The sequence below is a fragment of the Panthera onca genome, chromosome A3, assembly GCF_046562875.1.
Source record: "Panthera onca isolate mPanOnc1 chromosome A3, mPanOnc1 haplotype 2, whole genome shotgun sequence".
Taxonomy (NCBI): domain Eukaryota; kingdom Metazoa; phylum Chordata; class Mammalia; order Carnivora; family Felidae; genus Panthera; species Panthera onca.
In genome coordinates, this window is record NC_138341.1 from 54046245 (window position 1) to 54069741 (window position 23497).

At 44.4% G+C, this 23497-nt stretch overlaps 1 protein-coding gene and 1 long non-coding RNA gene across 7 annotated transcripts in view; one reads left to right on the forward strand and one right to left on the reverse strand.

Moving 5' to 3' along the window:
• Window positions 1–23497, forward strand: part of LOC144615934 (uncharacterized) — a 252075-nt gene that overhangs the window by 109826 nt on the left and 118752 nt on the right. The window lies entirely within an intron of this gene.
• The window catches only part of ANTXR1 (ANTXR cell adhesion molecule 1), a 218941-nt gene that overhangs the window by 67460 nt on the left and 127984 nt on the right, over window positions 1–23497 (reverse strand). For all 4 annotated transcript variants that reach the window (XM_060659422.3, XM_060659437.3, XM_060659436.3 and 1 more), the window contains exons 13-14: window positions 19420–19515; window positions 2557–2598 (exon numbers count right to left, since the gene is read on the reverse strand). In XM_060659422.3, the coding sequence (XP_060515405.1) occupies window positions 2557–2598; window positions 19420–19515 (138 nt within the window). The remainder of the gene's footprint in view (window positions 1–2556; window positions 2599–19419; window positions 19516–23497) is intronic.

Below are 23497 nucleotides of genomic sequence, written 5' to 3' on the forward strand. Positions count from 1 at the left end.
CCAACAGAAAAACCATTGAAGGTGATTTAGAACTGAATCATCAGATGAAGTACTCCACTATTGGGTTCCCCCTTAAGCTGCCAGTATTTTGGAGTAGCTAGAGGCTTCATGAGGAATCCTCACTCTGCTGCCAATTAGAGAGGATTCTCAACCCAAGAAATACGCATCTTAGTTGTTAAAATTGAGCCTTCTTGCTTTTGTTGAGGTCTCAAAATTTTTCTTTGTCCTCTCTTTATATAGAAGTATCACTGTTGGTTGCGTGGAATCTTGAAGAGTCACGCTTTTTTATATTATGCATTTTGATAATTCCTTATTAAAGAGGACCACTGAGAGCTCGTTATAAAGTTGTGTTCATTCTAAGTTTAGCTATTTAAATAGTACATGTGTCTCCCTTAGGATATGAAGCTTATAGAACTGATAAAAGCTTGGATAAATAATACTGAACTTGTTCACATATATGGCAGAGCGTTTGACTTCAGAGAGCTATTGAGTGTTAGACACTGTGTTAAGCTCTTCGGGGATAAATCCATGATTAATGAGATATAGATCCTGACCTTCAAGTAGCTAATGAACTTAACCTTTGATGCAGAAGAAAAGATCAATAAAATACCCTGGGAATGCAGAGAAGGGGGAAATGAGAAATTAGTCCTGATGGAAGGAATTATAGAGCGTTTTGTGGAGATAATAGCACATGAGCTGTACCTGAAGGATTGACAGGATTTAAATGCAGGGAGCTGGAATGGAGAGGGTTCTAGAAGTCTAGATTCAGACTATGATTTTCAGGGCACTGTGTAAGATACTATGTAGGTATAGATTATGTTATCTGTTCCTGTGGGATTTCTTTCTTTCTTTCTTTCTTTCTGCTGAAACATATTAGGAAGGAGATTAGGGCTGCTTAACTCACAAGGCCAAGGAACTTTCAAGGCCAACACACATGTTGAGTGATCAGCACAGCCTGCAGCCTGCCCCAGCCAGCCCAGAAGCTCCTTGAGGTCTAACACAACCCTTTAGATCTCAAGCATCCTAGGGTTGTCCTTCTGTTTCAGAAGCCAGGTCTGCCTTCTTCAGGTAAAAGTAGGACTTCTATAGAAATATTAGATGAAACTAGGTGGTTTTGGGTAAACCACACCCCACGGTCTTGTACCTAAGTCTCCTGGTGTGTTTCGACCACAGTGGCTGCTTCCAAAGGCAAATGCAGAGTCAGCACCAGAAAAAAGGGCAACAGCTCCTTTAACTGAACATAATAAGGGGAGGGAACATTCTTCACCTCGGGGCAAACAGAGCAACTTCATCAAGCAAAAGCCTCTTGCCCTATTTTCCTTTGGGAATATAAGAGACAGCTGCACATAACAGAAACACAGCCAAATTGGAACCCGTGGAACTAGCCACGGTGCTTTCTCTTGAAGGATTAAGAAAGGCTTTTGTGGATGTAAAGAGGGTTTTATCCTCCCTCTTTGCACAGCAATGTAATTTCCTCCCTTGATTTCTGGGCAAAAAGTTAGCATTCCAACAATATGTGCTTTAATTGAGTGCAGCTATTAAATCCCTTGGCTTACATGCATATGGTTCGGGATATAACAGACTCGTGGAATGTTAAATTCAATCATTATTCTTTCTGTATGCAGGAAACTTGATGAAAGCATTGGTTAGAGGAATGGCCAGGGGGCAGTGCTCAGTTTGCATACAATAGACCTTAGGGATTGAGGACTGTGAACTTGAATCGTCACCCCTATGTCTTTTGATCCCACTGTTTTCAGACCTGTACCCTGGTTTCTAAATTGGTGAGTGATGCATCCAAAGGAGGCCTGTTGCTCTGAGAGTGATCAGAGGATCAGAAAAGCCACCAGCTGGGTACTCCTGCCCAGGGATTCTCCTTCTCACCATTAGCCTTTAATGCCTCTACCATATTCTGCCCTAGGCCACGCTTGCACCAGAACTGCTTACTGGCCCATTTATGGTGGAGTCTAAGATGTTTTTCCCCCCTCAAATGATGAAGATTTGGGAGCAAGGCCAGGATATTAGCATATCTTCTCCCACCACAACCTCCCCCGCCCTCCCTTACATTATTATTACTGGCTGGCTAATCTTTAGGCATCGTGTTAAAGAAAAATGGAATACTTCAGCATCAGGCTGCTCCTAGAATCACTAATTGTTTGGAGAATGTTTCAAATTTGCCCTGATCTACATACATGAAGCATAGTCTCTGCAGGGAAAAGAGAAACCTAAAATGTCCGTTTTAAAGGGAAAAATTGTATTGATAAAAATATTTATATTTGCATCTCAGATTTTATCTTTGCAGGTGGAAAACGCTCCCAAACTATTCTGTCCATGGCTGCAGTTCAGTTCAGTTTCTGTTCAACCTTGGTCAGTTCAGTTTGTTCAACCTTGGTTCGGAAAGGGCCAAAAACTTCCCTCCCTGCTACGTCAGATACAATGGGAGCCTGGGCCTGACTCAGCTCTGTGTTGCAGGGGCCTGAGTCCTGGGCCAGCCCAGCCCACTCTCTGCTCCACTTTACCACTCTGTCCATCCCGCTGCACCCTGCTCTGGTCACTTACCTCACTCTCCTCAGCAGGGGGTGGAGGGACCTCCTTGATAATCTGAAAAGGGGGAAAAAAAAAGAGAACAAGTCAGTGGAAATATTTGGCCACCTGCTCTCCAACAGGCCTGTCCTCAAGAAATGCCTTGGTAGTATGGCCATAATTACCACCACAATGGGCCCAAGCAAGAAAGGCTTAATCAATGCCATGATGTGTCTTTCTGGGCAGAATAGCTCAGTTAGTTAGAGCATGATCCAGACTGAGGGTTCCATTTTCAATTGTGTCTGTTTTATACAGAGAAAAAATATTCCACAAGTAAGTTTCATCTCTTATCCCAGGGTTGCTATCTTGCATATGTATTCACTCACTTATGCATCCAGTCATTCATGCATCAAATCCTCTATCTACCCATCCAAACTGCTACACATTTAACAAAGAGCTACACCCAATATAAGTTAAGATGATGCTGAAGAAATGGGTCAGGTATGGACCACACTCAAACTACTGGCAGTCTTGTTAACTGTCGCCGGCCCCAAATGGTACCTGCCCCAGGAGGGAGAGTGTGATGGTCAGATCTATTCCCGACAGAGGGCAGCAAAGGAGGGATAACCAGGGATTTCTCTCAGGACCCTGACATTTAAGGGGTACAAAGATTTACGTTACAATGCTATAAGATTGTATGCTGCAACTTCCCCATCATCAGGGCTGAAGAGAGATATGTGGACAGTCTGGGCAGGGAAAGCGATCTGGAACCCCTTCTAATCAATGAGAGGATGATCGACACATGGGAGGAGGATGGTTTGTGACAGTGAGCAGCTTCTCCTCTTGCTTGTCCCCAGTTTGCTCACCCCATGCATAAAAGGAAAGCCCCTGTAGTTAATTATATTAGAGTCTTTTACATAGCGACTTGGCCATGTCCCCTGGGGGCTCCCTCCTCTCCCCCCATGCTTATTAGAATTTTGAGTCCCCTACGTGTAGTCTTTTCCTTAGGCAATTCTGGTAAATACAGACTTATTATATATCTCTTGATGTCCTAGTGTCAGGGCTGTTTGTGCCCGGATGCTCAGGCACTGCCCACAGGACGAACCAGATCCTTAATCTTCTAGTTGGAGAGCTCTCCCGGTTGCTGACCTGGCTGCCTATTGGGCATCAAGGTCTTCCTCACCTTTCCCTCACGAGCACATGTCTCCTTTGATTTGATGATTATTTGGGGCCTCATTTGGGCTCTGATCCCCACTGCTCTCACCCACACTACCATTATCTGTAATGTCATCTCTGTATGTTGAGACAGGCTACTGACTTGACGTTGTATTAACACCAGTCAGGGAACAAAGACTCCAGCCATCTAAAAGGATGGTATTCAATTAATTAAGAGGCAGAGATTAAGGGCTCCAGGGGTTTCAAGCTGCCATTTCATCTGCCCCCACTTCCTGGCCACTGTGGGAAGCCTTCTGAAGGTCTTTGGAAAGCACGAAGCCATGATTTTGCTCACCCACTCAACACTGGCTCTGAATTCCTTAAGGGAAATCTATGAGGAGGGCCATTACTGATTTTAAAACAGGAAATGTGATGATTTTAAAACAGGAAATGTCCAGAAATTGGAGGGAGGAGTGAGGAGCTGGGGATGGCAATCTGGAATGCATCTCTTCTCTTAGGGCAGGGTTGGGAGGGGAGTGAGAGGGAGAGCAGGATATTTGGGAAACCCAGACAGATGTTGACAAGAGTGCTGTGGGCAGTGTGCATGGCAAGTATGCTGGGCATACAGAGAGGTTCCATGCAGAACAGCTGGGCTTCTGTCTTCACAGTGCTACCAGCTTCCTCCCTCACTGCATGGAAGTACAGCATCGTTGTCCAATGTGAACCCCAGACCTGCCTTTTTCTGATTGTGAAGATTCGACAAATCCTTGAATCTCCCCGAGCTCTACTCTCCTAATCTGTTAGATGGGAATAATGTGACCTTGTAGGGTCATGATGAACAATAATGTTTGTAAAACATCTGGTATAGAGTGGGTGTTCAGTAAATGGTGTGTGCATTATTATTCTCCTTTTCCTTTCTTTCCTTTCTCCTTTCTCTGTCTCTCCTTTATTACCCCTTTAAGGAAGGTTTCACTTGACTCCCTGCGTATACTAAATGACTATGTGTGGTGGTTTCCAAGCCAGAGCTTCATAAAATGAGTAACACAGGAGGCTGGTGTTCAGAAAGTGGTCAGGGGGCTTGAGAGTGACCAGGGACTTCAGGGTGGTGAGCATCAGTATGTTTCACCACATATGTGTAGGCACATGACATTAGCCAGGAAGTGCAGCACCACGTGGCCTATCACTCAGACCAACCCAACTGCGGTTGCCATTCAGTGTCACTTACTGAGTATTTATTGAATTCTACATCTACATCCACTATTGAATGTCCGAAGGGGGACCTACAAGACAATGCCAAGATACAAAATTTATTAAGTATTAATCTGTAATCCAGATTCCATGCTTACGCACTGTGAATGGGCACCTGAGCTTCTGGAAAAATGCCACCATGTTCAGGTAAACAGGATTAGGCACCTCCAATCTGGCCTTACCGGTTGGGTGTCTGGCTGCATTGAGCAGGAATGAGAAAGAAGTCTTCCTGGTGCTTCAAGCTCCACCACCACCCAGCCTCCTCCCCTGGGACAGGGAGCAGCTTGCCATAGGACAGCAGGAGAGCGTTTCAAAGCTTGGTCCAGACAGGCAAAGTTGAAGTCATGACATGATTATTCCAAGCTGTGAAGCTGGACGGGCTGTCTGTGAATGAGCCAAAGCCCCGTGCCAAGACCGGCACATGGGCCCCCCAAAGGAGTGCTCTGCACAATGGCCCTCTCCACCTCACCCCTGCGGAAGACCAGAGCTCATGCCTAGAAGAGCAGCCGGGCAACATACCGTGTCGCTCTTGAGCCTGCGGTACCACCACAGCCTTGCTGCACAGTGGCCCAGGGCCCACCGGATAAAACTCAAACTGCATCTCCACAAGGCCTGTGTGATGTGGCCCCACCTCTCCACTTCACCCCTCTTCACTCTTCCCTTCACTTTTTGAGCTTCAGTGTCTTGGTCACCTTTCTGCTTCTTCCATGCACCCCATTGCTTCTCACTTGTAGCCTAAATGCTTGCTATCCCTCAAGCTCTCCTCTATGGGATCTCACATAGCCCAGTGTCTTTTGTAGCACTTTTAATTAACAGATTAATTCAACACTTCTTTGCTTCCAACTAGTGTGACTAGAAAGTGTTTATTTCTAACTAGAACGCAAGTTAGAACCAGCGCTAAGCACTGCCAAGAGAAGGCTTGATTTGGCCCACTGCCCTTCTTAGAAGGTTCTGGGAGATTCCTCTTGGTTGTGAGTGGGCTCGTCAGATCCTTCCCCATTAGGGGGACACATAGAAGATGGTAGGTTGAAGAGCTCCTTAATTAAAGTTTCAAAGGAGAACATTCAATAAACATATTTATGGAATAACATGGCAGAACTGAATGGGGGGTAAATCTGGGGACATGCTTTTCCTCCAGAGGCCGGCAGCACTTCTCCACCTACTACCGTCTTTAGCTTGGGTATTTTGAATGGGCAGAAGGTGACCATTTGCTTCCTTGGGAGAACTGCCCTGGAAATCCTTCTGCGTTGATGTAAATTCTGTCTTGAGGTAAAGGGGATAAGAAAAATGAGATGGAATATGGACTTCTGAATTCTATTAGTGTTTCTTTGCTATCTGAGAATTTCTTGAAACTATGTCTGCTGTGACTTGGGAGAAATTCCCCCTCTCCCCTCTTATCACTTTTAGCCATGTTTGCGTAGGTAGACACGAGATAGGGTTGGATTTGACAGAGGCTGTTGTATGGATAAAGGAAAGAAAAGACCAGGTAGAAACTTACTAAACTGAAATCTTACTGACGACTTCTCATTGAGTCAAAACAAATGAAAGTTTTGCGTACACCCCTGAGTCTGGCTACTGGAAATGGTAATGATGAAGGTGTGGAGGTAGAGCTGGCATGATATGAACACAGTAGGAAGATCATATATACCCAGGTCCTGTTTGATACCTAGGAACCTTACTCCGGTCTTATGAGTCAAGTTCAACCGTTTAGGTCTCTGTAATGCTCTCTTTGAAAATTAATTTTATACAATGTTAAGGCGAAATATAGCACCTGGTGAGTTTATTTTGCTTATTTTTTTTTTCCTCTAGCAGTATTCAAGTTTTGCTCCTAATTTGTATATTTTGATCATTGCCACTTTGTTTGCTCTTGCTAACTTTACTGCTACCGTCCTGTGTAGTGGAATGCAGAATGTAATCTACGCAGTTTTTCACACAGGCACCTCTCTTCTACCCGATGAGAACCACACTGGCTCACCAGACATTCCATTTAAAGCCGTGAGTCAGGTCAACATGCTCATGAGAAGCAGGAGGATGCCAGGCCGGGCTATTCCCATGTGGTCCCCTGCTATGTCCCCACCACCATTTCACATTTCTCCCCTTTATCTTTTCTGACTCCTCTCTGTGGCAGCAGTTGGCTGTAGGCTAAGCTGTATGAGCTCATTTTAGACAGATGTTCATCTTATGGCTTGAGAAGTGGGACAAAACAGAGGACTTCTTTTTGGGTTCCCTTTCTCCATAAACTGTATTTAGGGGTTCAGTATCCTTACACAACCTGGATGAGAAGCATCTCCCGCAACCCCCTCTACACTGAAGGTGTGGTTCTCTTGTTGCAAAGGAGACACTTCCTTGATGCACAACCAGTTGTGTTGTCCAGACCAAGTTCAAGAGAACCGCTTAAAAAATACTACTCTGTTAACAAAATTAGGAACATGTCCTCTAATTTGGACTCAATTTTAAACTTCACTGAGTGTCAGAGGTACCTGGAGGGCTTCTTAAAACACAGATTTCTGGGCTGCATTCTGTAGTTTCTCATTAGTTGGTCTGGAGCGAGGTCCTTGTATTTCTAACGAATTCTCAAATGACGCTTATGTTCCTGGTCCATGGACCACACTTTGAGAATTATGAATTAGCTTATTTCTAACAATGCTAGCTTCAGTTAGGTATTCAGGGGTATGTTGTTGCTTCAGGTCAGACATTCCTGTTGAGAGTTGCTTATGGCTGATTAAAAACACTGGTTTCGAAAATGTTTCAGTCTAACAATTATGGTGTCCCTGTTCTATTGTCAGGAACTGTGGGATCTCGATTGCCCGTTTGTCAGCGCATTGGGGAAGACATGGAACTGTTTCTGGAGGAATCTCTCAGCTCTGCCTGCAGGCACTCTCTTGCTTCCTCTAGTGAGCATTTGTGCTCATCTGCCTGCAGAGCTGGCAGGGCCTGGATTCTTGGACCTGGCCCTGGAGCAATCCTAGCCAGATAGTTCCCTGGGAGTTAGGACACAGATCTTAGCTTTCACAGTCTGCACTGTCAGCAGTGAACTCACTGAACTGTTCATGTTTGCATCTTTGCATCTTTCTTCTGCACTGGACTCTCAGCCCCTAGAAGACATGTGTGTTCTTGGCCATCTTTTATCTCCTGGCATGGGGCTCAATGCTTGTTACTCAGTCACTATTTCTGGGAAGAATGGGTTTGCATTCCCACGGAGGAAAAGGTAAATAAAGAAAGCATTCCTTATTATTCTAAACTTCCTTGCCTCTCAGATAAGCACTTGAATGATTCAAGATTCAGGACTGGTCTCTCAACTGTCCATATAAATGCTTCTTTAGCAGTTAATATGCTAACAGTGCCAACTGCTGAGAGTCGGTTGTGACACTTAGATGCATCACGAGGATCTCATTAGGGTCATAGGTTGGATTTATATTAATTATAGTACTTCATTGGATACATCTATACCCCATTCTATTCCCTAGCCCCAGCCTCCAAGTAAGCTCACTTGCCTGTAGTTCAAGAATCCACTTTCCAAGCATAGTGTCCCAAACTAAATTTCTATTAAGGCTTCCTGAAAATTTGAAGGTGACAATTGCAGTCTCTTTTATTACAATACAGGTATGTAATATGTGAATCTGTTCATATGTGGTAGGTAAACTTGGCATAAAATCAGTAAACTATGAGATCAGTGTACCTCAAAATTTGATTTTTCATGAGGCAAAAGAGAATGTTTTATATATATATATATATATATATATATATATATATATATATATTAGTTTTTATAGTTTTATTAGTTTTATAGTTTTATTATATATAATATATATATTAGCTTTTTAAATGTTTATTTATTTTTGAGAGATAGAACACAAGCAGGGGAGGGGAGAGAGAGGGAGATACAGAATCCGAAGCAGGCTCCAGGCTCTGAGCTGTCAGCACAGAGCCTGATGTGGGGCTTGAACCCACAAACCATGAGATAATGACCTGAGTCAAAGTTGGACGCCCAACTGACTGAGCCACCCAGGCCCCCCTATATTAGTTTTTTTGTGTGGTAAAAATCTCATAACATAACATTAAACATATTAAAGTGTGAGGGAATTCTATTTGGTGCCACTGAATAGCATCGGGTGAATGTGAAGGTGCTGTCCAGCTGCCAGCAGTGGCCTGGGAGGGACACACAAACCCCCACACACCGTGGCTGCTTTCTCACTTCCGTTTACCCTTGTTCAATGCAAGTTATATTTGCTCCTGAGCTTATGTGCTTTTCCTCATGAAAGCATTGAATATACATCCTCAAAACCAGTGTGTGTCCTGCTCATAAGAATCCAGGGATTGAATGAAGGAGGAGAGGCTTAAGCATGTGGAGGAGAAGCTTGTAACATGAGAGAAGATGGGGCATCCTGTGACCAACACGAGTAAAAGTGCCCACACTGAGCTTCGTCAGAGGCCACACTGAAGAACCAAAAGAAAGGAGAATGGAACTCAATGGGAGCCATCAGAACCAAAAGAAAGGAGAATGGAACTCAATGGGAGCCATCAGAACCAAAAGAAAGGAGAATGGAACTCAATGGGAGCCATCATTGGCCTTAAAGAGGATTGAGGCACGTGCCATGGATTGAAGAAAAGGTTATCGCACCGTGAGCAGCAGAACAGCACTTTCGTGGCATGAGGTCTGACTGGAAACCACAGAAATTGTCTTTTTTTGTTATGAAAAGAAGAACCTGGCAAAACAACAAAAGCTGGACTCCTATTTTAAGCTGGCGCAGAAGGAATAACAAGACAGTGAGTCACAGCCGTCCACCTCTGGTGTCGTGACACTTCGTCCTAAGAATGTCCTTCCTTCCGTTCTGCCTCCGTAACTCAAAGCCACAGTGCTACATCATACTCACATGCCCCGGGAAACTTCAGGAGTTTATTTTTACAAATCAAGGCAAAGTGGTATATTTACTGTAGCATAATTTAAATTAAGAATCTAAGATGCTTAAAATGGCGGAGTTTTATTGGGTTTATTATTCATTTTTTTGAAGTGTATTGTTTTATTAGACTACACAGGTTTGAATGCTCTCCTCTGAACTCATTTCCCCCATTAGTCCTGTTATTTTCATGCAGCCCAAATTCCATAATGCAGTGGTATTTTTAGGGACACATGTTATAGGAGAGATGATGGTATTTAGAGAACTTTTGATGTACCTGCTACTTAACCATTGTTAACTCTGGAGAGGACAAAGGAACCACTCCCTGGGCCTGACTTCCTTATCTAAAGTCTGGTCCTTGTGCTTTCCATGTGTATTATAAAACCTCAAGGAATCTGAGTAATAATATTCCTTGGGTATTTGGTAATTTGGGATTGTGAGCTCCTGGGTAATTTGCATTTACCTATGGGAATCCTATGAGGATTGCATTGAGGGATCAACATGCCACAGAGGATTCGAATTTCCTTCTGCAGATTCCTAAGTACTTCCAAACTGACAACTTTTCTTGGCTTGCAATTTACAGAACCACAGGTAAGACACATTTGAACTCTAAAACTGAGAGATTATGGTTTTGAGTTCTTAGGGACATACATGTACACATGCACCAAGCCCATGGCCTAGCCTTATATGCAAGTTCCCAGTTTTAGGCAGAAGACTCCATTCCAACTCCCAAACTTTTATGTACACTATTAAACCAAATGTCTAGGTTATTGAGATCAGAAAATCTTCCCCCTCTAGGACTGCCACTGCTATAGGGTCAGCAAACCATCTGATTTCCAGATCCTTCTTTATTTTGGCCCTGGAAATGTCTTCTGTTTTCTGATGAGCCTGGATATATATTTGAAACAACTTTTATTATATTTTTTTGTAGGAATTTTTTTCTTTGTTTTGCTATGTAGTCCTCACTATATCACCACTGAGAGTAATTTATTTTTCACAAATGATTACTTCTTGCATGCTTAGAGGGGTTAGCTCAAATAAATATTGTATGTAGATGGCTAAAGATTTTTGGGTCCTTAGATCTAAAACACTGCTTATCTTGAGACTTCTGGCTTGATCTCTTAGCACTAACTCTTCTGCTGTCTCATGGCCTCATAGGTTCTGTGTGAGGAGAAGCTATCAGAACAGAGCTGTGTAAACAAGAAATGCCAGTCGAGCTCTGAAAGCCATCTAACAAGGGCTTCAATTTCACAGGTAGAAGGGGATGCTTGTTCTCATGCTTTAAATTCTAGACTTCCATTCTGATACCCAAACTTTATAATAACTATTCTTCTAATTAAAACTAAAAAAAACAAGGGAAAATGAGCAACTTGATGTGGAAAACATCGAGGAAGTAGGATATTCCAGCTAATGGCAGAGAAGTCAATCTTTCTACTATACGAACAACCTAAATGTAATAGAAACCTCACAGCTGACTGGAGTGAGTTAGTGCTGTCCAAGTACTGCCTGGACCTAGTAATTTTACCCTGTTGTTTAGCAAAGGCTAATGCCAAGGGTGTTGATCTAGAATGTAGTACAAGAAATTTTCAAAGAAATGAGGTCAACTTTTTTCTTTTTTTGCATTTGGAACTCAAACTTCAAATGTTTTTGGCCTCCCAACTCATCTGTCTTAAAAAATTTTTTTTTCTTAATGTTTATTTATTTTTGAGAGAGAGAGAGAGAGAGAGCAAGCAGGGGAGGGGCAGAGACAGAGAGAAAGGGAGATACAGAATCCGAAGCAGGCTCTGGGCTCTGAGCTGTCAGCACAGAGTCCCATGCGGGGCTTGAACTCACCAGCCATGAGATCATGACCTGAGATGAAGTCAGATGCTTAACCAATTGAGCCACCCAGGCACCCCCAACTCATCTCTCTTAAGACTCATCTGGTCTTATTTGCCTAATTTGCCTTAAAAGGGCAAATGTCTCGATAATTAAAATGAGAGTAGTGAGTGGCAGGCATTTTACATTGTCAATCAGGCCTATGTGGCTTACATGGTAACTTAAAAGAATAACTGTGTATATTCCCCATTAGATAATATGTCCCCATCACCACAAAACTCTATTAAGTGAAACAGTTCAAAGAAATCCATGAATTCAGATTCCCTGAGGCTTGGAGAAGGAGTGTCTGGTCTGCCTGGGTTATGTGCAAGGTGATTCCAGCCATGAGTAGTGCCTATAGGATCTGAGCAGGGCACATAGGGAACAGGAAGGCATAATGATGTTCGTAGCATGTCAAGCTTGTTGGCTTCGATGCAGCCTCTGAGCAGGCCAGGAAGGAGGCAGCCCCTCAGAACTCAGGAAGCTGTTCTTTCCACTGTTTGAGCATTCTCTGGGACTATGTTACCCAAACAGTGTTTGGTAGAATACTAGTGCCCTTCTAGGTGTCTGTATGTTAATAGGTATTTGGAAGGGTGGGGGGATAGGGATAGGCTAAGGAAGGGTTCCAGCATCAAAATAAGTTTGGGGATTCACAGCTCAAATTATCTTATGAAACATTCTGAGAAGTCCTGCAGTGAAGTCAGTTATTCAATTTAGTTTAATAGTGTCTTTCAAACTCATTGTCTAAATACTCCTGTTCTGAAGCATACCTGTTCACATCTTGTAGGTACTATTGTTCCATGGACATTTGGACATGCTGTCCCTGATTACTTACATCATATGATCCTCTGGTCATTTTGATGTGTACCCAGTTTTGAGAACCACAGGCCAGGGAATCTTGAAAGGGAGGAATAGATTTACTTATAGGAGGTAAGAATATAAAGAAGCAACTTTAGAGATGATATGGTTCCAGTTTTTAAATTTTCCAAGTGGGGAAGTTAAGGTGGAAGGATTTGCCCAATCCTGTGAGTGAAGAGGCAGATATCTACTGGAACCCAGTTGTCTTTAATGACAGCTCACCTCTTTTCATTTCACCCAGCAAGCATGAGGATGGCAGTGGCTGGGTTATAAGGCAAGTCACAAGGCCAGCCTGGCAGGGATGAGGGAAGCCACAAAGCAAGGTAGAGATGGGAACAGACTGGGTGTATGCGGTGTGTGGTGTAGAGCTGCAGGGGTGAGGACAGGCCATGGCAGAGTTCTGTATGCTAGTGAGAAATAATCTTGTAAGCTGCAGAGTGAGGAGTGTCCAGATGGAAATGGGTGGAGGCTGGAAAGGGACCTAAAGAGCAGGATGAGTCTAGGCTCAAGATGCTTGGCTAAGGAGCTGTTTGCACCAGTCAGGTTTCTATTAAACAGACTATCAGTAAATCCCTTTGCTGATGTTAAGCTTGGCTGCCTGGCCCTACAAATTAAATATTATACTTTAAGGTGTGGAAAGCATTATTTGAAGACTTTATTTCAATAAGGCATATCAAGTTCTTGATTAATTTTTGTCCCTTGCAAGTTGTCATTGGGGATGTTGAAGGGACTTAATTTGTTAAACTGTTCTTGAAATTTAATAAAGTGAATGAGACATGATCTTTTTTACGGTGCTTTAAAAACTGTTCATAAGATACCTACAAAGCCATTACAAACAAAACAAAACAGAGCAGAATTTTGCTTATATAGGGAAAAACTCTGGATGCATGCACACTATCCTATCTCAACAAACTGAATAAAAATATTTGCCTTTATATGAACAGAAATATAATGATTTGATTTCACCTAAAGAGCATCATTTAAATAGTTGGATTTCAGAAGATCAGAAGAACTGTAACTTTATAGCAGGGTCTCTTTTTTTTTTTCTTTCTAATTGTGATAAAAAACACATAACCTAAAACTTATCATCTTAACCATTTTTTTCTTTTTTTTTTTTAAATTTTTAACGTTTATTTATTTTTGAGACAGAGAGAGACAGAGCATGAACGGGGGAGGGTCAGAGAGAGGGAGACACAGAATCTGAAACAGGCTCCGGGCTCTGAGCTGTCAGCACAGAGCCCGACGCGGGACTTGAACTCACGGACCGCGAGATCATGACCTGAGCCGAAGTCGGCCTCTTAACCGACTGAGCCACCCAGGCGCCCCTTTTAACCATTTTTAAGTGTACAGTCCAGTAGTGTTAAGTATATTCACATTGTTATGCAACCAATCTCCAGAATTTTTTAAAAAGATTTTATTATTTTTTTAAAGTTTATTTATTTTGAGAGAGAGAGAGAACGTGCATAAATGGGGGGAGGGCAGAGAGAGAGAGGGAGAGAATCCCAAGCAGGCCCTGCACTGTCAGTGCGGAGCCTGAAGTGAGGCTTGATCTCACGAACGGCAAGATCATGACCGGAGTCAAAATCAAGAGTTGGATGCTCAACCGACTAGCCACTCAGGCACCCCTAAGATTTTATTTTTTTATTTTATTTTTTTAAAAATGTCTATTATTTATTTTGAGAGAGAGTGTGTGAGAGTGAGCACGAGTGGGGGAGGGCAGAGAGAGAGAGAGAGAGAGAGGGAGAGAGAGAATCCCAAGCAGGCTCCACGCTGTCAGCACAGAGCCTGACAAGGGGCCCGATTCCATGAACTGTGAGATCATGACCTGAGCTGAAATCAAAAGTCAGATGCTCAACCGACTGAGCCACCTAGGTGCCCCTTTAAGATTTTTATTTTTAAGTAATGTCTACACCCAACAGGAGGCTCAGACTAACAACCCTGAGATCAAGAGTCACATCCTCTACCGACTGAATCAGCCAGCTGCCTCACCAGAATTTTTTATCTGGCAAAATACAGCAAGATCTTTTTACTTGGGATTCCTGATATACCATTAACCTCCCAAGAAAGTGGGCACATTTCTACGATTTTATTTAAGAAACTGCCATAAATGTCTTTTGTTATGTAATTTGATACATATAAAACATTACATTGCAACATCCATGTAATTTATGAAATGCAGGACTGCCTGCATTTTCTAGAATAGTAGTGCTCTCATATCACTGATTCATTGTTGACCTTTTTTCTCTACACATTCAAGTCATTCAAAACATTTACTTTTCTAATACATTTCAGCTCTTTTTTTCATGATTCTCTTCTCATTTAGGTTTCTTAATCTTCTTCTTTTTAAAGTTCAACTTAGAGATTTCAGTAATATTGGATCAAACTTATGAGTAGATGGAGTGGCCACCACATGATTTAAAGGGGCATTCTGCAATGCCCCTTGTGGAACTGAGGCAGAGCTTTATTTCTTTCTGGTAAAGTATTGACCCTTGAATTCCCTTTTTGAAAATGCAAATAAGTCCAGGGTGATATAGTCCAATACCTCTTTCCCTTTCAGTGTGGGTGTTTTTGTGCCAGTGAATCAATGTAGAAATCTTAGAAGCCAAAGGTTTACCTGGGGATCCTGAGGGCCGATTCGGGAAACACTAAAAAGTTTTGATTCAGGATCTATCTAGCCAATTACCTGTCTCTTCCCATCAGTTGTGATGGATAGACAATACTATGCTATGTGGGCAGTAAGTCACCCCAGGTTCCATTCAGCTGGAGGGTAAGAGCCCAGAGGGAATGGGGTCCTTTAAGAAAGACAAAATGCAATAGGCAGCACAGGTCACCCTCCGATTTCTTCTGCCAGACAAGGCCAGCAAGAAGCAAGGATGCTGAGGCAGAGGGCAGGACTGATAGTAACCACTGTGTCTGGTCTGCTCATACTGGTCATTACATTTTAAAATGCTCCTTATGATCAGTAAATAGCAATCTGAATGCCTGCCCTTCTACCCCCAGCGACCCTCCAGGATTTTGTGGACTGCCCCCCACCCCTGCCCCATATCCAGCCACTAAAGGGTTGATATTTGGCTCAGTTGGGGTGGAGAGTCTTGCAGGTTGTTAAATGTTTTGCATATCACTCCTGGAGAAAACTTTGCAACAGAGACAAACCTCTTGTACCCCACATTTCGCAAGACCCTTCTGCTCCCTGGCTGTTCCCCATCATCATGATGCTGCTTTAGTACCTGGTCAGGGGGCATTTCCTGCATTTCCTTGGGACAAGGCAGGGAGAATGACAGAGGAAGCTTTCAGGACTGTCATTTACAAGGATGCTCTCTGCTAGTCCCAGAGCTGTGGCTAGAGGTGTTATCCTTCAAGGGAGAGAAACTTCCTGCATCTTCTGAACCAGGATCCTGGAATGGGGTGGGAGGTGATGTTTGCCCTCTTCCTGTGTACTCCCTTTAGAAAACACATGACTTTATCTTGTCGCCTCGTATCTCATCACTCTTCAAGAAAGCCACTGGTCAACAAGTAGTTTCTGGGGGCACACCAAGCATCAGAGCCCTGGCCAGCTTTCAGAAATACGGGTGAGGGCAGTTTTTATACACATCATAAACAGGAAAATTAATCTCCAAGATCTTCCCTTGTAAAGAGATCCTTTGGGACTTACAAAAGCAGATCACATTAAGACATTTTGGCTGCTTTCCAAAGCAACATGGACTTTACCAGATAAATTCATTGAAAAATATTTTGAATATTGCAAAACATCTGGCCTTGGGTGACACTGCTTCCAGTAATAAAAGACATTATTTCAGAGACATTTCCCTGGAAATTAAAGCCACAATGAGATATTACCTCACAACAATTAGAATGGTCAGCTGTCATCAAAAAGACAAAAGATAACAAACACTGGTGAGGATGTGGAGAAAAGGGAACCCTTGTGCACTGCTGGTGAGAATGTAAATTGGATATGGAGGTTCCTTAAAAAATAAAAAATAGAACTACCATATGATCTAGCAATCCCGCTTCTGGGTATATCTCCAAAGGAAATAAAATCATTATCCTGAAGAAGTATCTTCTTCTTGAACCCCCATGTTCACTGCAGCATTATTTGCAATAGCCAAGACATGGAAACAACCCAAGTGTCCATCGATAGATGAATGGGTAAAGAAAATGTAGTACACACATATAATGGAATATTATTCAGCCATAAAAAGGAAGGAACTCCTGCTATTTGCCATAACCTGGACATAACTTGAGGGCATTATGCTAAGTGAAGTAAGTCAAATGAAGAAAGACAAATACTGTGTGATGTCACTTATATGTGGACTCTAAAAAAAACCCCAACTCATAGAAACAGATCAGATTTGTGGTTGCCAGAGGTGGGGTTGGAGGGGTGGGTGGTGGGGGAATTGGGAGAAGGGGGTCAAAAGGTACAAACCTCCACGTTTAAGATAAATAAAATCTGGGGATGTAAGGTACAGTATGGTGACCGTAGTTAACAATACTGTATGGTATATTTGACAGCTGCTAAGAACTGCTAAGGGAGTAAATCTTAAAGTTCTCATCACAAGGAAAAAACTTTGTGACACTGTGAGGTGATGGATGTTGATCAGACTTATTATAGTAAACATTTTGCAATATATGCATGTATCAAATCATTATGTTGGATACCTTAAACTTATGCAATGTTATTTTTTTTTTTTAACGTTTATTTATTTTTGAGACAGAGAGAGACAGAGCATGAACAGGGGAGGGTCAGAGAGAGAGGGAGACTCAGAATCCGAAACAGGCTCCAGGCTCTGAGCTGTCAGCACACAGCCCGACGTGGGGCTCGAACTCACGGACCGTGAGATCATGACCTGAGCCAAAGTCGGACGCTCAACCGACCAAGCCACCCAGGCGCCCCAAACTTATGCAATGTTATATGTCAGAAAGAGACATTTTGCACCAATATGAATGGAATGCCATGACGTACAGTAGTATATTCCTATTATAGTAAATATTTTTTAATAGTGATAATAATACACAGCATTTACTATGTGCAAAGGTACTGTTCTAAGCAGTGTATATATGACTCCTTTAATCTTCACCATCTCCTTATGAGGAGGAGATGCTCTTATCCTCTTCATTATACAATGAGGAAACAAGTTCAGAGAGGTTAGGTAACTTGCCCCAGATCACACAGCTAATACGTGATGGAGGACTGCTAGCTGTTCTGTTGTTCCCAGCTATCCCCACCCAGGACTAACTGTTTTTAAGAATGCAAGGGACTGGGTGAACAGGGTGATGCCTCCAGTAGAAGGTCTGGTGCTCACTGCCGGCCACCATCACTACCACTGACCCTGGCCACCCTCTTCTTTAAGAACCCCACTGAGGGGGGTTTTCCCTCCTTAGAACTTCAGACTTGAAAATTGTTTTTGAATCACCATAGATAGCACCCTGGCTGACTCATGGCGTTTTGTTTTGTTTTGTTTTGTTTTGTTTTGTTTTGTTTTTATCCTCAAAATAAAACAGTTGTGTAGCCTTAAGTATTGAAAACACCATTTCACTTTTGGGGCTGCTGCTGGAAGAATGTGTGCACAGTCGCGGTGAGTCAGTCCAGTCAGTCCGGTCTGGCTTGCACCGGCTGACCAGAGACTTGAGTCTGTCCTGGGTCCCGCCTGCACACACGTTCCGATCTACTGAAAGTCATCTCTTTCCCTCAACACCCAGGGCCTCTGCTGGTGCAAGAGCCTCTTTCTTTCCAGAAGTCCCTGCCACATGTATCCACATCCCGGTCAAGCTTCTCATCTCCTTCTTTCACCACCTCTTTCCAATGTCATTCGAAGCCCTCTCCCTGCCTTTTTGAGCCCAGCGCTCTGTGAGTTTGGGGCCCTTGCTGAGCTCAGTTCCACACGCAGATGTGAGTTTCCTCGCGCTGTGGACTGAATGCTCAGAGAGAAAATGAGGACAAGTTCTTGCCTGGAGAGGCTCACTGCCTCCCCTGAGGGACCCTCTGGGGAAGAACTGAGAGACAGGGAATGGCAGATGGCGGGCAGTCCAGCAGCGCTCACTTCAAACCCGCCTGGGCTTACAGTGCACCCTCTGAGTCTACATAAAGGCCGAGTGTGGGCTGGGAGTAGGCATGTGAAAGCAAACGGTGTTTTCCTTCATTTGGATATGATTTTGTTTGGGCTTCTCCTAGTCTAGGGGCCAGGGAATAAAAATTGATAAACCGGCACATTTCCTCCTTTGGGTGCAGCAGGTGATGGCAGGTTATGCCAGGCCTGAAGCTATTTGGGGAGACACTAGCCAGGGCCATGTGGTGGCTCCTGACGAGCATGATGGGGAGGGGACAGATTTTTATCCATCTCGTAGCCTAAGTGGTTAGACTAGTCTGGGCACGGGGTAGATGTGTCCTATAAATGTTAGCTAGAAGTAATGAAATGAAGGCAGGTGCCACTCATTGTTATTAAAAATAAAGAGGTCAACGACACTCCCGCAGATGGGCAGACTGGCTGCTAAGGCCAGCGTCGTCTTGAAAGAGTATTAGCGGGTGCAACTCAACGTGTGTGTGCATGCGTGCATGCGCGTGTGTGTGAGATTCATGTCAAATAACACTCGCCATTTACAACATTCTGGGGGTCCTTCCTGAGCACTAGAAGCAGAGCGGCCACCTGGGCGGCCCTACCTAAAGGCTGGCAGTCTCACTCCCTACCCGTACTGATTCCCAATGACTTGCGGCTCCGTCAAGCAATGTTAGTTTGTGCCAACTTTGTACAAATTACATAAACAATGCAAAATTTGTCCTTAATCTTTACGTAGTTTTTTGTCACCGTCTCCTACTGATGGTCCTCTTAACCTTGTGTCACCTTCTGCTTGAGGCCTGAGGTGAGGAAGAGGAGCTTGGGGCACTTACCACGGTGCAGCAGAGGGGCCAGAACCACCAGAGGAGAGCCAGGGCCAGGAGCAGGAACAGGATCAGCAGGGCAATTGCCAGGATGGAGCCATCCGACTGTGGGACCAAGAAAGAGGGTGGTCAGCAGCGGGTCGGCCATGTGGGCAGCCAGAGACACCTGTAGCCTCTCCCTCCCCGCATTCCCATCACTGATATGCAGACTTAAGGCCCAGAGAAGAGCACAGTTTGCCAAAAAAAACCCAAAAAACCAAAAACAAAAAACACAGAAGGTTGAAACTCTGCTGAACATTCTGAACAACACACTCCACATAGCCAATTCTCTCGAGAAATGGCCCTTCATTTGTCTTTTCAGAAGGCCCTGCTCATCTCTGAACACACACATATATATATATTATATATATGTTTGTTTATTTTGATATATCTATATCCAGGTGCCCCCTCTAGGAACAGCATTCTGAAGGACCAATCCTGCAAAAGCCAGGGTGGGCGGTTGCCCACATAACCAGGCATTGAGGTGGCCGACGACTGCCTTTGCCTCTGGCCCATCACCCTCTGCCTGGTGACATCCTCCTACTCCCTGGGTCTGCTGTTCCTGCTACCACCTGCCTTGCGCTGTGGACAGTTCTGCTCAGGATTCAGCCTGCTCCCCCCATCCCGTTCCCAGGGATGCCCAGAACTGATCCAGGAGGCAAAGTCTAGAGCCAGCTGATAGGATGAAATAAAGGGCAGATGGATTCCAGGCACGGGGCGTGGCGCGGCTGATAGAGAACCCGGGAGGCAAGGGGAGTGGTGGCTGAGTCAAGGCTGCTGTCAGATCAAGTGGCTGTCAAGTTCCGGCCAGGGGGCAAGGCAGGCACCAAAGACAAATTTTACCCACTTCAAAACGTGCCTAGGCCGGTCCTGCAAATAGACACGGTTGTTACTGCCACGGTTGTTACTGCAAATAGACACGGTTGTGTCTGAGATGGTTGTTACCTTTTAGCAGAGATCCCACTCGGTGTCAGTATTCTAGGGCTGCTGGTTCAAGGAAGCAGATTTAAGCCCCCTCCACCCGCCCTCACCTCCAGCTGGCGGGAGTGAAAAGGGGCACAACTTTTGAGGGTGAGGGTGGGGGAGGGCAATTTGAGGAGCAAATTGTCATAGGTATTAGTTGTCATGGTACCCTTTCTGAGTAAAGCTGGAAATTCCACTTTTAGTTCCCCAAAATAATCAGGTATGTTTGCACAGATGATGACAACTGATCATAAGCATCGCCATGGAAAACCACCTAAATGTTGTTTTGAATTAGGGAATGACTAACAATACATTACAGAACTCCCATGCAACCAATTACTGTATAGACATTGTTTTCTGTTTTCAAATAATAGTTAAATGACATGTGAAACCATTTCTGACATAAGTGGATTTATGTATAAATTAGTGAGAGAGAAAGACTGAGGGATATTATTAATAGTAGTTTTGCAGGCAGTGGGTTTATGATAATTTTCTTTTTTTGTAAATCGTTTTCTTTTTTAAAAAGAATTTTTTTTCATGTTTATTACTTTTGAGGGGGATGGAAGGGCAGAGAGAGAGAGGGAAACACAGAATCTGAAGCCGGTTCCAGGCTCTGAGTCATCAGCAGAGCCTGACTTGGAGCTTGAACTCCCGAACTGTGAGATCATGACCTGAGCTGAAGTCGGATGCTTAACTGACTGAGCCTTCCAGGTGTCCCAATCGTTTTCTTTTTCTTTTTTTTTTTAATTTTTTTTTAACATTTATTTATTTTTGAGACAGAGAGAGACAGAGCATGAATGGGGGGGGAGGGTCAGAGAGAGAGGGAGACACAGAATCCGAAACAGGCTCCAGGCTCTGAGCGGTCAGCACAGAGTCCGACGCGGGGCTTGATCTCACGGACCACGAGATCATGACCTGAGCTGAAGTCGGATGCTTAACCGACTGAGCCACCCAGGCGCCCCTCTTTTTCTTTTTTTTTAAACAACTTGTAGTAAGAAGATAAACTCCTGAAGTTGTTCTTTAAAAATCTGTACTTGAGGCTCCAGGTGGATGCTTTGGTGCCCAAGCTCACTGGCCCAGAGGTTCTTACCCAGGGCCACTGGACCTATGGGGTACACAGAGGGGCTCAAGGGGATGGAAGCTTGTGACCCTCTCGAAATTACACTCATGATCTCCAGGGCCTGTGTTTTCAGGGGGAGACTGCACACAGCATGACCAGATTCTCCAAGCTGCCCCCCACCCCCTAGCCCATTTATGAGGAGTGAGGTTGGGTGGCCTATTCAGGGCAGCACAGCAGGTTAATGGCAGAGTTGGGACTTGACTCACTCCCACTCTGAGCGCTTGGCGGGGGCTACTGGAAGCCGTTTAAAGGTAGCTCTTACTCCCTGGAATGTCTTTGACCAAAAAGCCAGGGAACTAAACACCCTGGCCCCTCCCAGCCAAGGCTTGGGAATGCCGGATGGCCCCTGAGGGAGGTGCACCCTCGCAGGTGCAGGTGCAGGGCTGGGCAGTGGGTGGGGAGAGAGCACAGGGGCCGGAGGAGGGACATGGCCATGGTACGGAGGATGCTGCTGGACCCACAACACTTATGCATGAGCAAGAGGGATGCTCTCGGCGAGACACATGTGTGTTTCCCAAACTTACTGTTAGTCAAGAACACTCTCTTAACCTCTCAGTCTCTATGTTCCACACCCATAAATGGAGATACTAACCCTCAGCTGCCCCACTGCACTGACAGGAAGACAGATGAGCTACCTCAGGGGCCGGTAGACACAGCCGCACAGCTGGCATGAAGGCTATCATGTCAAACACTGCACTGTACCTCGCCCTCCCTCCAGTTCCTCAGAACAGCAAACATCGTGGGCGTTTCAGATCATAAATCTGCTTGCACTTAGAATAATAAATAGTTTTGGTTACTGAAAGTCTCATAAAACAGCAGTCTTTTGGTATTGAGTTATAATTTAGCAAAGACTGCATTTATTCACATTATACTCAATCTCTCCACCCTCCTGATTTTCTTTTCACTTTACATAGAAGAACCGAAGCAGAAAAGCTCAGATACTGTGGGGAAATGTTTATACTTCCTTCTGGAAGAAGGAGAAGGTTTCCTGTGAAGCAGGGAGGGAGAAAGACCCGGCCCACCAGGAAAGAGAGGAGGCTTCCATACTGGGGGAAGACTTCCTGGATTGAGACCAGGAAGCCACCTATGTTTGGCTTCCCTCCAGCCAGGCTTGGTCTGCCCCTTACCAGGCACAGCTCTCCCCAGCTGTGGAGGAGCACAGCTGTGGGGCTCAGGAGGGGGCAAGGTGCAGGGGGGGTAGTGAGCATGCACAGGGCCAGGAGCTCCTGGAGGCACTTTGTCCTGCTCTGGAGACAGGCCCAGAAGCAGCCCCCAAATGCACTGCCTGCTTTTCAAGATCTTCCCGCAACCATTACATATATACCGAGTGCAAAAGGGTCACTGTCAAACTTAGGGTATGAATTTTTGATAAACCTAGACCTGGAGCCAATGTTTTCCTGGGATATAGCATGCACATGTAACCTCAGAGTTCCTTCGCATCCTCATTCAGCAAGCGTTTATTGAGGATCTGTTCTGTGCCCACTGAGCAGACCTCAGAGATGCAGGATTGATTAGACAGAACCAAGGCGCTCATAGTCTGCTGAGGGAGTTGTAGAAACAGTGAACCACATGCCGGGGGCTGGGTGTTATTCAATAGCTGTACACTGAGCACCTTTCATGTGTCAGGCAGTGAACGATATAGACAGTCTCTATTCTTATAGAATTTACATTTTGGGGACACCTGGGTGGCTCAGTTGATTAAGCATCCAACTCTTGATTTTGGCTCAGGTCATGATCTTACGGTTCATCTGCTCTGTGCCCATAGTGTGGAGCCTGCTTGGGATTCTCTTTCTCCCTTTCTATGACCCTCCCTTGCTCTCTCTCTCTCTCCCTCAAAATAAATAAATAACCATTAAAAAAAAAGAATTTACATTCTTGTGGAATGATGATGATGATGATAATTACTATAAGCGCAGGTAATATTAACTGAGGACTTACTATGTGTCAGGGACTAACTGTATGCAC